At 40.5% G+C, this 15,106-nt stretch overlaps 2 protein-coding genes across 7 annotated transcripts in view; one reads left to right on the forward strand and one right to left on the reverse strand.

The window, feature by feature from the left end:
* AKIRIN2 (akirin 2) overlaps window positions 1-717 on the forward strand; it is a 25,818-nt gene extending 25,101 nt beyond the window's left edge. For both annotated transcript variants that reach the window (XM_084799243.1, XM_084799242.1), the window contains exon 5: window positions 29-717. In XM_084799243.1, the coding sequence (XP_084655369.1) occupies window positions 29-39 (11 nt within the window). In that variant the 3' untranslated portion in view covers window positions 40-717. The remainder of the gene's footprint in view (window positions 1-28) is intronic.
* ORC3 (origin recognition complex subunit 3) overlaps window positions 648-15,106 on the reverse strand; it is a 47,782-nt gene continuing 33,323 nt past the window's right edge. For 3 of the 5 annotated variants that reach the window (XM_084799125.1, XM_084799124.1, XM_084799128.1), the window contains exons 14-20: window positions 14,694-14,827; window positions 13,577-13,656; window positions 11,886-11,983; window positions 9,401-9,542; window positions 6,973-7,089; window positions 6,234-6,313; window positions 648-5,985 (exon numbers count right to left, since the gene is read on the reverse strand). In XM_084799125.1, the coding sequence (XP_084655251.1) occupies window positions 5,880-5,985; window positions 6,234-6,313; window positions 6,973-7,089; window positions 9,401-9,542; window positions 11,886-11,983; window positions 13,577-13,656; window positions 14,694-14,827 (757 nt within the window). In that variant the 3' untranslated portion in view covers window positions 648-5,879. Of the gene's footprint in view, window positions 5,986-6,233; window positions 6,386-6,972; window positions 7,090-9,400; window positions 9,543-11,885; window positions 11,984-13,576; window positions 13,657-14,693; window positions 14,828-15,106 lie in introns of those variants that run through there. The other 2 variants (XM_084799126.1, XM_084799127.1) reach the window with 2 other exon arrangements.

The raw sequence follows: 15,106 nt of genomic DNA on the forward strand, positions 1-15,106 counted from the left end.
TCTTACGCTAATCTCTTCTCTCCTCCAGATGTCTCATGAATCACGCTTTTTGCATTTCTGGGCTGCCTTGTTCCTTGTTGAGTTGTTGCAGGAAGTCCCAACTGTGACGTGCAGCAATGCCAGTACCCATCTGGGAATACAGGTTATTTCAAGCTTTCGTCAGTGGCAACTACTCTTAGGCAGCAGCAATTGGTTTTGGAAACTTCTGTGATGTCATTACCACCTGGATGTGGACCTTTGCTACTTGTATTAATACCAGTGGCCTCGTTTTGCTGTATCATTACAATTTGGCTTCTTTATATTAATGTTTGAAAGGGATTAAAGCTGGCATTCTAGAACATGCCCTTCACTGGTTATGTAAATAAAACTGTAGAATGACACGTCAGATGAAGTTAGTGTGATTTTAATTGTGCACTACAACCAAGCTGTAACCAGTTATTAATAATTTAGAATGTAATCCCAGGACAATTAAGCAGTTAGTCTACAGTACTTCTGTGAGGTAGTGGAGGAGGAGGGCATTTCTGTATTTCAGGACTTTTCTTGGGGTTTCAGAATGGGTTTATATGATTTCCTTTATTATTATTTTTGGTAGTTTTATTTATTCTATCAGTCTTTTTAACAAATGTTTATTGCTGCACCCCCCTCTCCCAGTGTATCATTGTTTTATTGCCCTTGTAGCACTGGAGTTTAGTTGGAAAAATAAAACATTTACTTCTATTCTGCCTGTTTTCAAATTGTGCACATAGGTAGTATTTGAATAAAGCAGTGTTTTTAAATGTAAGCATTTTTAGAAATCAATGAAGTTAATCTTCTGGTAAATATTCCCTTTAAATGCTGTTTCCAAACTAGGTTCTGATTGAGAATTGCTTTTGTAACTCGCCTGTACAACAGCATGTTACATAACAAGTTCTAAAAATAGCTGTGGAAATTCTACCTTTGAGTCCAGTTTTAATGTTTTTGAATGATGCGATGTAGGAAAGCATGGTTGCTCAGTTGCTCTAGTTGAAGCAGTTTAGGGTTGAAAGAGTTGATTGTAGCTCACAATTCCAGGTTGCAGTCCATCACTCTGGGGAAGTCACAGCAACAGCAGGAAGTTGCATCCACAAGGAACAGTGAAGACCAGTGAGTGCCTAGTGTTCAGCTTTCTCTTACAAAGTTGAAGTGGGTAGTGCCACCCATGCTCGGGTTGTCTCTTCCTAAATGATTAAGGCGATTCAGTCCCCCACAGGCCATCCTGACTAGACAAGCCTTGTTGAGACTTAGGAGATCTAGCTACTATTAAGTTGACAAAATTAACATAGGACCTGGAGAACGGACCCACTGTTAAAGAGTACTGGTTGCTTTTGCAGAGTGCCTGGGTTCCCAGCACTCACACAATAGCTCATCAGCTGATGCCTCTTCTGAACACCAAGGTCTGGATGCACATAGTACTACACACATATATACTCAGGCACACACATACATAAAGCATTAAATAAATGTCTTCAGAACACTTAGCATTAACAGTGAATGAATGTAACAATAACTATTTCAATATTAATATCACAGTGAATGAATGAATAAACATAACACACTTTCTACACATGGTTCCCGAACAAAGCTTTCTTAGAAAGTAGTGAGCATGCTGAAAGTGCTAGCCACACACTTATAATCTTGGTAGTTGGGAGATAGAGGCAGGATGATTAGAGGTTCAAGGCCATCCTGGGCAATATGAGAGAATCCCTTCCCCAGTATTGTTCAGTGAATTCTTTTTGAGTTTTTAAAAAGACTTTATTTATATGTGTGTATGTGTCTGAGGCCATAAGACAGCTAGTTGTTGAGCAGCCCATATGGGGACTGGGAGCCACGCTAGTCCCTAGTCCTCTGCAAGAGCTAAGAGCAGCATGCATTCCTAACTGCTGAGCTAGCTCTCGGGCCCCTTGTGAACTTTAATAGCATACTTCCAGGCATTACACTAACATTAAACACACTGTGTTATCTGTAATACACTCACTGAAAACAGGATTTTGTCTTTTTTGTTTTTTGAAGACAGGGCTTCTCTGTGTAGCCTTGGCTGTCCTGCACTCCTGCACTCGCTTTGTAGACCAGGCTGTCCTCGAACTCACAGCAATCCGCCTGCCCCTGCCTCCCGAGTGCTGGGATTAAAAGCGTGTGCCATTAGAAGTTATAAAACAAGGTGGCTGGTTGAAACACATCTCCCACTTGGTAGACACTGTTGGCACTTCGGGATGTGTGTGTATTCTACAGTGGTAACGGATCTTCTTTTCCCCATTGTGTCATCCAAGGTCCATCTTCACATTATCTTTCATATTTAGCCCTCAACTTGTTTGGAAAATATTCACAGAAATTGAAAGAATAGTGTCATTGTCTACTTGAATTTTTCAAGTATAAACTGCTATACAGTTTTTAAAAGTTGTACTTGTTAACGGTAAAACATGTGTGCTTCTCTCTAAGCTCAGCGCTGTGTGTCTCAAGTAGATGCTGTCTACATTCAAATCGATTTGTCAGGCGTTTTTAGCCCTACCTACACATCCAAACCCCCTCTCCCTGGCGAGGATTCAATCACTATTTCATCTTTCTGGAAAGACTAAGCCTGTTATTTTAAGTTTTCTTTGTGCTCCCATTAACCTGACCTATCCTTTTCAAATTATAAACTAGAAGGCAGGTCTAAAGGTTCAGGCGTTTGTTTGGTTTGGTTTTTTGAGACAGGGTTTCTCTGTGTAGCCTTGGCTGACCTGGACTCACTTTGTAGACCAGGCTGGCCTTGAACTCACAGCGATCTGCCTGCCTCTGCCTCTGAGTGCTGGTATTAAAGGTGTGTGCCACCACGCCTGGCAGGTTTAAGGCATTATTAAAAAGACTTGTTATGTATGTGTGCCAGCGTGTGTGTGTGTGTGTGTGTGTGTGTGTGTGTGTGTGTCTGCACCTGTGTGCAGGTACAGGAGAGTGAGGGATCCCTCAGAGCTGGAGTTACAGGTGGTTTTGAACAGCCTGATGTGGCTGGTACAAGCCACACTATGCATGTTATGAAGTAGTATAAGGCTTTCCTGGGTTGCTGTTCAATTTGGATAACTGGTGGTAAGTTTATCTTCACAATCAATTACAAACAAAGCTACCTAAGATTTCTACATTGTTAAATCTATTCTATGAGTAACATTTGAACTTGAAACTCTTCACTTGGCTTCTAAGATATTTGCCTAACTGACTTTTACTTTTAATGTTTTCCTGAATTTTTAAGTATAAATAAGCATAAACCTCAAAGCTGGAGTTCAAGCTCCTTGCCTCTTTTCTTTTTCTTTTCTTCTCCAAGACAGGGTTTCTCTGTTTAGCCTTGGCTGTCCTGGACTTGCTTTGTAGACCAGGCTGGCCTTGAACTCACATCAACCTGGCTTCCTTGCCTCTTTGTTTAATGTCATTTTCATTTAAATGTCTAACTGGGTATCTCCTGATTTTAACATCCAAAGCCAAACTCATTTTTGCTGCTAGTGTTTCTCCCAACCAATTGGCCTTCCATAACTACAATGAAATACTCAGGTTAACTCATTTAAAAATCAGGAAGTTCATTTTAATTTAGTGTTGAAGGCTTTAGTACGCCATTGGTTGTCCTTGTTGCTTTGGTCTGTAATGAGGCAACAGCATATGGCTGGAGTCTAGTGTAAAGCTGTTAGCTTAGCAGCCAGGAAGCACAAGAGTAAAGACTATAGGATCCTATTGGTTTACTCTGTAGAGATTGCATTGCGAGCCCCCAATAGCAATGCTTCTAGTTTTTCAGAAGGACCTTTAAGTTCTTCATGTGCATCTGGTTGTAGTTTGCCTGCAGTGTCACCATCTCCAAATCTAAGACTTGCCTTATCTCAGCAGTCAGTCAACTGGTTATTGTTTCATCGTTCCTTGTGCTGTCTTGGTTCACAAGGTGTGGATCATTTAAAGGCCTAAGTCTTTTGCTTAGATTGCTTCCTGCCTTAGAAAACAAGCAATGATCGTGGAGCTTTATTACCTGCACTCTTGGCCTTCTCATTCAGTTCTTATGTTTTGAGCCACCTTACCTATTCTAGTGTGATCTGGCTGGGGTGCTCCTACCTTAGGACATCCGCTACTGCTGTTACTCACCTAGTAGGCTCACCCATAAATCTTCATCGGTCGTGTTTTCACTCTGAGTACTCTTTAAAACCGCAGTGTCAAACCTACTTCTCACCTTGCTGTTATTTGTGCACATGATAGTGTCTTCTACTTTGCTAAAGTACAAGGAAGACACAGATTTTTTTGTTTCTTGAAGTGTCTCATAAGTCAAGGCACATGGTGCATGCATAATATTAACAAAAAAATACTTCAAGATTTCAGATGAGAGTAACGTAATTTTAGTTGAGGTTTCAGTTTTCCTCAATGAAGGATTGGTTTATATAGGATACCAAGTAATTGCACAAATCAATTTAATGGTTTAATATTACAGGTCTTTTGATAGCATGGAACAATTTCCAGTGTGCTGCTTTTAAGTGGTAGAGAAAAATTAACATGCATAGCAGTTAAATGCCTAGAAAAAGAAAAGCAAGAACATGTGCCTTGGACAGACAGGATAAAAATCTGCCAGTATTAAGACCAGTGCCTCTGTATTTTATATGCATAACATGTACTGTTTAAAGAAAAGTTTTCTGAACTGGGTATAATGTAAACTTATAATCTCAGCACACGGGGATGCGAGTGAGGAGGAAGGATCTGAAGTGAGCTTGAGGCAAGCCAACAAAGTCTGGGTTAGCCACCAGTGCGGGGCTAGCCCGGGGAGACAACATTTCTCAGTTTTATCTGGAATACATAGATCTGTGTTCCAGGGGTGAAGATTAACTATGCTCAGCCAGGGGGGTGGGGTGCATGTCTTTTAATTCCAGCACTCAAGAGGCAGAGGGAAGTGGACATCTGAGTTCCAGGACAGCTAGGGCTACACAAAGAAATCCTGTCTAAAAAAACCAAACCAGCCAGCCAACAACAAAAAGTAGGAAAATGAATTCTGCTCTTAGAGGGCCTGAATTCAGTTCCCAGCAACCCACATCTAGTGCCCGAGTGAGCTGACATCCCTGACCTCCTTGGGCACTGCACTCATGCACATACCCATGCCCTGCACACACAGAATTGAAGACAACAAATTTTTGTGCATGCAATTTTTTCTAGGTATAGGCTCTGAATAAATATTCATTCAGAGCAAGCAATTTTGGTATAAGTCTCTGAACATTAGTTTCTAAGTTCTCCCCTCCCCCCCCCACCCCAACAGGGTTTCTCTGTGTATCCCTGGCTGTCCTAGACTCACTTTGTAGACCAGACTGTCATTGAACTTACGAAGATCCACCTGATTCTGCCTCCCAAGTGCTGGGATTTAAAGGCATGTGCCACCACCACACCCAGCTGATTCTTAAGTTCTTAACATGAAAGAAATCTGTAAGTTTCCACAACTGTTTATGTGAATATTTGTTGGTATTAAATATAATGCCAAACAGCTTTGGGCCTGGTAAGGTGCAAAGACTAAGAAATGGAGGCAGAGGTGGTCTCAGAGCCTTTCTAGCAAGGGGAACACCTGTAGGACATCATTGTACACAATATACTGAGGTGAGAGCGGAAGGAATGAGGACCTCTGACAAGGAACTTAACTCTGGATAAGAAATTGTATTATTCGTACACTACACACTCAAGAATGTTTATTTAGAATTTAGCAGTGACTGTAAAAAGTAGCATGGTGATGTATGAAGTCTTTTAGCCATTTATGCATTTGTTGTACTCCAAAATACCCATTTCAAGTTATCTGTGCGCTTTCAGCAGGAGTCTCTTCTAGGAGCATGCAACTATGCGAGGTTTCTTTTTCATGTGTGGAACTGTCTTCATTTGCTTGCTTTTTAGCAGCCTCCCCATGTCAGCCTTGCTACATGGTCAGTCTTCTGCTTCGTGGGTTTTATAAAGCCTAAAAGTTCTAATTCAGAAACAGCTCTAATAAATCGAGCACTGGAGGGTCTAGCTAAGGAAAATGAGCTTTTGTTTGTTTTTTGACAAAAAGAGCTAAACTTTCTAAATTGAAATATTAATTGGTAAATTAAAATAGGTGGTATGAATAAATACTAATAAATTATATAACCCTATCGGAAAACATTAAATGCAACCAGGATACACTGTAAATAAGGTTCGAATGGAACTGTCAGTAATGGTGCTCTGTTACAGTTACAGTTTACTGAGAGCTGGTTTTAAAAGGATACTGGATAATTTCACTCGCTTCTCCTGAGGCTGTAGAACTTGCATCCATTCTTTCAGCAGCGGTCACAACTGTTGCAAAAGCCTTTTGAGTATACAAGACAGAAGAAAATAACACCTGCTGCTAGGCACCTTTTCCTGTACCCTTAAGATGGTTCTAGAACAAATCAGGCTGTTGCTGGAGATAACTGGCACATCTTTGATATCAGATTTCAAATTCTCAACACCACACTAATAAGTTTTGTCCCATATTCACTAAAACTGGCTCTTTACAAATTATTTTAAAAGACTAAAGTAGAACAGCAAAAACAAAACAAAACCATAGCTAGTCAAAATTTAAAAAGCAAAGCCGTTTCTTCTACTGTTACTCTCTTCAGGAAAATGCTAATTTTTCTTGAACAGGGGTAATTCAGCATGTCCTTTAATGTTGGTAAGATACCAGTCTCATGACAGGCAAGAGCTCTGTAACACCATTCTCCTCAGAGCAGCAGCAGTGACCATGCATCCCGATTCTTTATGTGAGAGGTGTGCACTGCACTGTATGCTGTGGAAGTGCAGAGCGGACCAGGAGCCAGTGTGTGAGTGCAGACTACTAAGCTGCTGCTTCCTGGGGGAATTCTGAAGCATAACATGTATGCTTTCCAAACAAAAATTTAAGAATGAAAGTTGAATTCAAAGAAAAAAAAAATCCAGGAAAGTTGTGTCAAGCAGTTAAACTAACTTGTTCTTTTCTTTGTGACCTACCTCTGACCAGTCGACAAGGTTGATGAGCCGGCCACATTCCAGGTGCAGTTTATATGCTATACAGATGTCAGGGGCAGTGTTTGGAATGCAACCTTCCTCACTCTTCAGTGCTTCATTCTAAAAACAGCACATTAAAGTTACTGCCTTTAAGAAATGTTTAAAAACAAAAAGAATTAGATGAATTCTAACTTAAATTTACTAAATCAGAAAGGAGAATCTTTTACTTTCCTTTCTACATACTTGAATAGTGTTCTTAATTGTGTTTATGTCTTGGCCAGTATCCTTCTAGTTCTAAGCCACTCTCCTTGCCAAACCTTCTGTTTTTAAAATCTTAGTTGTAAATTATTATTTACAGAGACTATATAATACATCCCAGTTTCCTGTAATGAGTTTAGAATTCTCCGGGAATGATTACTCAATAAAATGCTACTTCCAACATTTGAATTGTAGCAATTATGTGGCATTAGTAAATAAAAATAAAAATCAATAAAAAAGTTGAGTAAAAGTGATCTCTCATAGAAAAAGATTTGCTCAACACTACATTTTTTGTTTTGTTTTGGAAGCAGGATCTCCACATAGCCTGGGCTAGCCATCATAATCCAACCAGCATTGCAGGTTTTAATTTTTGTTTTTTAAAGATTTATTTTTGTTTATGTGTATGAGTGTGTCTGAACGGATGCACCTTAAGTACAATAATCTGCAGAGACCAGGAGAGGGCGCCAGAAAAGAGCTGGAAGCAGTCATCAACTTCTTAGCCTTAACACCACAAGCCCTATAGAAACTGTATTAACTTATTTGAAATCCATGTTTTTATTAAGAAACAAAATCTCATACACAAAATGCATCAGTTTGTTTCTGTAACTCTACCAGTAAGTGTTCTAATTTGTAGTTTACACATGAAAACTTTTTTTGTTGTTGTTTTTGTTTAATTGATTCATTTATTGTGCATAGAGGGTGGTTCATGTCAGGGTTGGAGGCTATGGTACGAGTCAGGTTTCCTTCCCTTCACGGTTTAAGTTTCAGAGATTAAACTCAGACAATCAGGGTTAATGCTTTTAACTTTAAAAGCCATCTAACCAGCCACTGCTGTTATTAAATAGGAAATTATCAAGGATGGAGAGATGGCTCTGGGGTTAAGAGCATCAGCTGCTGAAGCAGAGGACCACAGCTTGTATCCAGGTTCCCACTCCAGGCAGCTCACAGCGCCTCTTCCAGGAGATCTTATCCCTTCTGGATTCTTGTGGGCACTGTACTCACATGTGGACACACACACATAATGAAAACAAGCAAGTCTTTAAATATGAAACCACCAAGCTGATTGCCGCCATCCACTGACCTACTTACTACTCTTCCCATATTTCACCATTTTGTGCCATTTTATATTGAACAAAACCGCAATTACTACGTCCTTGTATATGAATGCTTTATGTGGGCCCGTGTCCTCCACCTTTACATGGTTCTAGGGTTCAAACTGGCTTATTACTAGGCAATCACTTCAGCCCTTGAGCTATGCCGACTGCCCACTTCACTTTTTCAAAGTCTCAGTTAGCTCAAACTGGCCCTGAACTTGGTGATCTTCTTGCCTGAACCTCTGTAGTAGTCTAATTGTAACACTAATTGCAAACATGCTACCACTCCTGACTAATAAAGTGTCTTTTCTGAAAGGAAAACTTCCAACCTACTAACAATATTCAGTATTGAACAGTTGAAACTGAAATTAGTAACTTTCTGGATTTTAGGCAACTGTTTGTTTGTATCCTTGTAGCCTTAGGCGTGTCTGCACCAGCACCCTGCGTGTTCCCACAGACTAGAATGCTCTGAGGTTAAGAAATCCAAGAGAAATCCCAGGGTATTTTTTTCCATTAAAAATAAATTTGGAATTTTACATACTTTCATTAGGCCTTATAACCTGAACACTGACCAACTGTTGTTAACTACTAGGAATCATTTTGCTGAGCAGCACATCTTTAATCCCAGCACTCAAGAGGCAGCAGCAGGCAAATCTCTGAATTTGAGATCTGCTAGGTCTACAGAGCGAGGCCAAGGCAGCCAGGGCTACCCAGAAGCCTTGTCTTGAAAGATCCAAATAAGCCATTTTTCACAAGAGTAAAACATTATTCTAACACTTTATGCCTTTGATTTATTAAAAAAAAATTTGTGTGTGTGGGTGTGAACGTGTAGATCAGAAGACAACTGATGGGAGTCAGTTCTCTCCTTAGAGTAAACTCAGGGCATCAGGCCTGGTGGCGGCCTTTATATGTGGAGCCATCTCGCTGGTTTACACATGGGCAAACGCACAAAGCCTCAGTTATTACTGACTGGCATTACCACTGAGTCAAATAGTTTATCTAAAATGTAGGGTTCTTGTATTTTTGTAATGTCAATATCTAGGGCTGAGCTTAAATGGAAGGACCAAGTTTCTTCTTACCTTTAGATAATAACCAGGATTGTTGAGTGCAGTGTGGAGGGCAATTCGTGGAGCAGCATTCAGATGCTCACGGAGTGTGTGGGCAGCACTGAAGTACACTACCTCATGCAAAGGCTGGCTCTCAGGAGGCAGAAGGTAATCTCTGAAACAATGAAATCGGGTGTCGGCTTTTAGATAGGTACAGGTTGGTTTTTCAATTCAACAGTTTTGTCAATCCTCTTCACTAAATATTTGTTAACCAAAAGCCAAGTAATGGATCCCGTGCAGTTTCACCCAGAATTGTATGTCAATATGGTGGCTGTTCTTATTGGTCTACTTGACTACATCTGGAATTAACTTAAAACCCAAACAGCTGGGCACATTTTTTTTTAATTGGCTCATTCAAAGGTAGGAAGACCCACCCGAAGTCTCAGCCACACCTCAGGGCGCCTCTTCCAAGGACGTGGAAAAGGCTTGTTTTCTGACTCACTGTCACAAGTTCATGTCCTTTTACTGAGGATTCCTTCACTGGATATGAGAGTTTACCCCTTCAGGACTCTGGCATATGCTGAAGGCAAGCTGGGATATCCAGCTGTGTGGGCTGAACAACCTCTAGATGGGACTCTTGGGAATGTCCATCAGGAGACAGCACTGTTGGACTAGCAGGATATGCACACCACTGGTTACTCAGTCACCACTGTAATACTCTTTACAAGAACCTGCGTGTTCCTGTTCTGAATCAAACCTTTAGTCTAACATTTGAGCACCGTTTATATTTGTGCTTAAAATCTCTAAAGTACAACTTTTTAGAATTATTGTTGAACTTCTTAAGTGATTCTGAAAACATCAACATTTTACCATAGTAGACATTCTAGTTTTTGGGAATGTGTTAACCACTGCCTGAAAGTAAGAGTTTAGAAAATCTTTTTGTGTCTTGAAAAAGCACTGTAGTTAATGGTATCTCAGGAGTTTTAGTTTTTACGAAAGTAAAGGCCAGGTTAAGGAGACAGGCCATTGACCACACCCAGTTGCAGAACAAGTGCGAGGGCCTGAGCCTGAACTGAAGCACTGGTGCAAAAAGCCAGATGTGGCCACGTGCACCTGCAAGCTCAGGGCTGCGGGGCCACGAACAGGAGGTGTTCTGCCTGACATCTGCGGTTCAGTGAGAGACCCTGTCTCAGAGGAGTAAGGGAGAGCATGCTAGAAGACACCTGACACCCTCTGGCCTCTGTGCAGACATCACACATACACAAACCCAAAGTCATACAGCGCTGCTGTACAGTGTGTGCTGTGACTGCCAGCAGTGAAGTGCTAATCCTTACCAGGCCTTCAACTCAATTTTTAATGGATTACTTTTTTTAATTGACACATTTTCCTTTTAACCTTCTTTTTGTTATACTTTGTTGCTCATTTTACCTCTTTCCTAGCATTAATTTTTTTCTTCAATAATTAGGAAGAATAACTCTGTCCTCAACATTGTCCTAGAAAATGAAAATTTTCACTTTCAGGAAGGCCATGATATTTACCAAAATATTCTTTGTCTTCAAGGTACTACTTACCCCCATCCCCACCCGTCTATTTACTGCTTCATCTGCTGACGGTTTGACCTACCTCTATTTAAAAACACAATAAACAGTTTTCCTAACTTCCTTTTCTTTTTAGTCCAGACTGATGTACAACTTAATCAAGCCATACTAGCCTGGAATGTCAAGTGATTTTCTTGCCCTAGCCTCTCAGATGCTGGGGTTACAGGCGTGAACCACCACATTGTGCTCTGCTTTTAACTAGTTAAGGCATTTTCTTTGGCACACATCCCATTTTTATTTGTTTTCTGAGACAGGGTTTCTCTATGTACCCTTAGCTACCCGGGACTCTTTGTAGACCAGGCTGGCCTCAAATTCACAGAGATCCACCTGCCTCTGCCTCCCAAGTGCTGGGATTACAGGTGTGCGCCACCACACCCAGCCACTTCCCACTTTAAAAGCCTGCAACACAGCACAAGTTTCCAAAAGGCCACTTGGACGGTTAATTGATGTACACACATTAAGCTGGCTTTTGGGAAATAGTGACCTAGGTTTCCAAGAAAGACTCATATGACAAACTACAGCAGGAGACTTGGTAGTTCCTGAGTAGATACTGCAATATAGATTTGATGCTGATACTCAGTTATCCTGGTAATATATTCAGAAACGGCCAATATACAATGCCTGTTTCTGGGCTTGGCCCAGATCCAGTATTTACTACTTTAGGTAGAAAAATGATTAGAATACATTGCAAAAATGAGGAAAGTACTTTGAAACTTCCTGTATTTCCTTACCTGGCCTAATTGGCTAAATGAAGTTTAAGCTTGCCTAAATCTTTTGATTAGACAGCAAGGATAGAAGATCAATAAAAACGACCAAAGCTCTGCTCTGATAGAGGAAAGACACTGGACTGACTCTGGGCAGCGAGTTTCCTGGTGTCATTTGGAGAAACAGGATGATTTTGAGGTGAGCAGTAGACTCACCTCACCAGGCTGTCCATGAAGTTGACAACATTTTCTCTGAGCATTTCAAACTTGGTTTGCTTCTTAGTTCTTCTTGACTCCTTCATTTCGAGTAAGGACTGAGTGGGTAAGAACATAGCAGTTTTGGTGATTCTGGGACAGAGAGCTGTCACTCATGTGGAGAGGCAGCTGATGCCCTCTTCTTTTGCAGACAAGGAATCAGACCAAGATGTGCTTTATTTTCTGTTAAGAATCAGGGAGGACTCTCTCTGCCCCTCTACATGTTCTGCTTTAACACTAAGTTAAAGGAAAGAAGAGAGTAGTCTACTGCACTGCTAGTATCCAAGGGTGCTCATTATTTAGAAACCCTTAGTTAGTTCATTTTGAAACATGAGAAATAACACTAGAAGGACAGAAGAAAACGCCACCCATTACCATCAGACTGAAATTCTGGAGTACATTTAACTTGGTAATATGGAGTAAAGAATGGATATTTGACGATCGAGAGCTAAAAGTGTTCTTAAAAAGAACACGGGGCATGCTATGGCTCTGCCCAGTTTCTTTTTTACACCTAAAAGGAAAAAGGCGCTAGGCGCTGTGGGGCACACCTCTAACCCCAGCACTCAGGGAGGCAGAGGCGGCTCTGTGAATTAGAGGCCAGCCTGTTCTTTTACAAAGCAAGCTCAGGACAGCCAAGGCTGCACAGACAAACCTTATGTCAAAACAAAAAAAGAGGCTGAGATTGTAGTTAGGTGTTAGAGCTCTAGCTAGTGGTGAGACACCTAGGTTTGGTTCTCAGCAACACGGATAGTGGTGGGAATCAAGAAAATTTGACTTAGACTCTCTTGAATCTCTTATCAAAAAGAGAAATAAGTACATTATATCTTCATATTCCCATTTTCCCCATACAGTTGAATGGATCCTATATTGACTAGTAGACTGTAGACGGTGTGCATGTACAGTCTAGGCTGACAGTATTACGGTATAGAATGAAATCTACCTCTAGGTGGACACCTACCACTGTCTTCTCCTGGAGAATTAATTCAGGCAAGGGCCTGCCTGGGTGGGGGTTCAGTGTGCATTTCCTTCTAGAATTCTAACATCTAGTGTTAGCCTCCATGAAGTTTGGCTGGGTCTGCAAGTCTGTGAGCACTGACTAAGGCATAATTACTCCTTTTGCTCCTTTTTCTTTTTCATGCGGGCTAGAGCCTAAGTATGCTTCTTAACTTCCCAACCTTTGGGCTTCCTTAGTCTCTAAAGGCAAACTCTTTGCCATGTGGCTGCCTGCCGCCATGCCAGCTTATCTCCCTGGACAGCTGTGAGAATTACAGCTTGCCTGCTCTGTTTTCTTGTTTGTTTGTTTGAACTCTAATACATTGGACTCGAAATTGATAAGCTAATTTTTTTTATCAATCAATGAGACTAATGACTCTTCAAAAGGACTTCAATTTCTCTGGTATTGTATGAAGGCTCCACAGGAGTTCCCTAAGATTTCCTGTAATACTTCCTCCCTGCCTTCTAATTCTTTAATCAGCACAGAAAACCTGCAGTTTTGATGGCATTGGTATGTCTGATGTATTAGCTCCAGTCTGTCCATATTGTTGCTGGCTGTGATGTAAAAAATGTAAGTGAAGACATTCTGCAGAGTCTAGAGCAGTTAGAACAAGGGCACCACCACCAGTGCAGCTGCAAGAGAAAGAAAGACACGCCACCTTCTGAAGATGATAGAGGTCTGTCTTCTGCAGCCCCTTTGCCTCTGATCCACAGGCATCCTCATCTTCTTTGCTATCTGCTTTGAATACAAAACCAGTATACAACAGAGAGAACAGACACTGGCACTAATCCAATGCAAGTACAAGCTACACTTTCTTTTTAATATGAGCAAGATTCTGCCAAACGATACTCCTTCCAGAAGCTGAAGACAATACATATTACATCGTTTACATGGTAGCGAGCTCTTCAACTGGCTACTGAATTCTGAGAGTGCTTCAAACCTCCTAGCAAAAGCCTGTATAAAAAAATTATACAAACTTGAAATTATTTTCCTGTGACCTTGCTAAGACTAGGCATGATCAGCTACATTCTGACACACCTGGTCTCAACCTCCCACCGTACTGTTTTTCAGTCATTACTGTTTAGTATGATGAAAGTGGTGTACAAAAGCTGTAGGCGAACCCCTAACTGATGCGTGTCTAGCTATGCTTCTGGAGGGTAAGGTGCTCAGACTTAGGAAGCTGATACTTGTAATGGCTTGGATCAAATGTGACAGAAGACGTTAGCTAAAGAATATATATTATTATTAAATAACTGGAAGGTAGTTCCTGCTTTTAGAAAGGCATAACCTAAGGTTGGGATAACTGCTAGCTATATTCTTTATTCCATTAACATGCAGCAGAACCTTAGAACTGATTAGAACATTCTCTTGACTTAACCCTATATAATTTAAACCCAAATGATACTATGCCAGTAGTGTAAAGAAACCATAGATGGTAAATAACCAAGTATTTTTGCCTGTGAAAAATTTTAAGTATACTTTGTTATTAATAACAATTGATTTTTTTCTTCAAACTGAAAAATAAAGACAAGCCAGCAGGATGGTGGTTTTAACTCACAAACATTGCATTCTTTATACTGCTGTCTTCTGCCTTTCCCACTTGAAACACTGCACTCCTCTCATGCTAGTTTACCACAGGATTTGTTCACTAAGTCATGCTGCATAAATTAAAATTGCTGAGATATTTGCATTTTCTTTTTATAGAATTCCTGAGTCCACGTTATTCTATATTCTGGTTAAAGGACTGTTGTTGATGGGCAGGATTTTATACGTACCATCAAGGTTCTGAAACTGGGCCAAAAAATGCTTTATTTTCTGTGCTGTGTTGCCAAGCTGCTTTTCAGTAGAGGAATTCAAAACCTCAATACATTTCTGAAGTATGTTCGTCAGTTCATCCTTTGCCAGCATTCTGAAAAAACAATCAGTGACAGCAGATCCAATATAGCTAGAAATGTTTTTGTTCAGAAGAGGAAATAAAATCCTCATTTGTAATAACTAATTTCTTGTTTTTTAAAGATTTTATTCAACATATGTGATATTTAGAAGTATAGAGCTCTCAACAGTATACTTAGCTGAGGAAGAACCTACTGGTTTGTGTTCACAACCTGGTTCTGATAGTATAAGAAAGAACAAGTTCATTACTCATTTCTGGTCCTTAGCATCCTTGTCAATAAAGGGGAAAAATACT

The sequence above is a fragment of the Acomys minous genome, assembly GCF_964271855.1.
Source record: "Acomys minous genome assembly, chromosome: 1".
In the NCBI taxonomy this organism is placed as follows: domain Eukaryota; kingdom Metazoa; phylum Chordata; class Mammalia; order Rodentia; family Muridae; genus Acomys; species Acomys minous.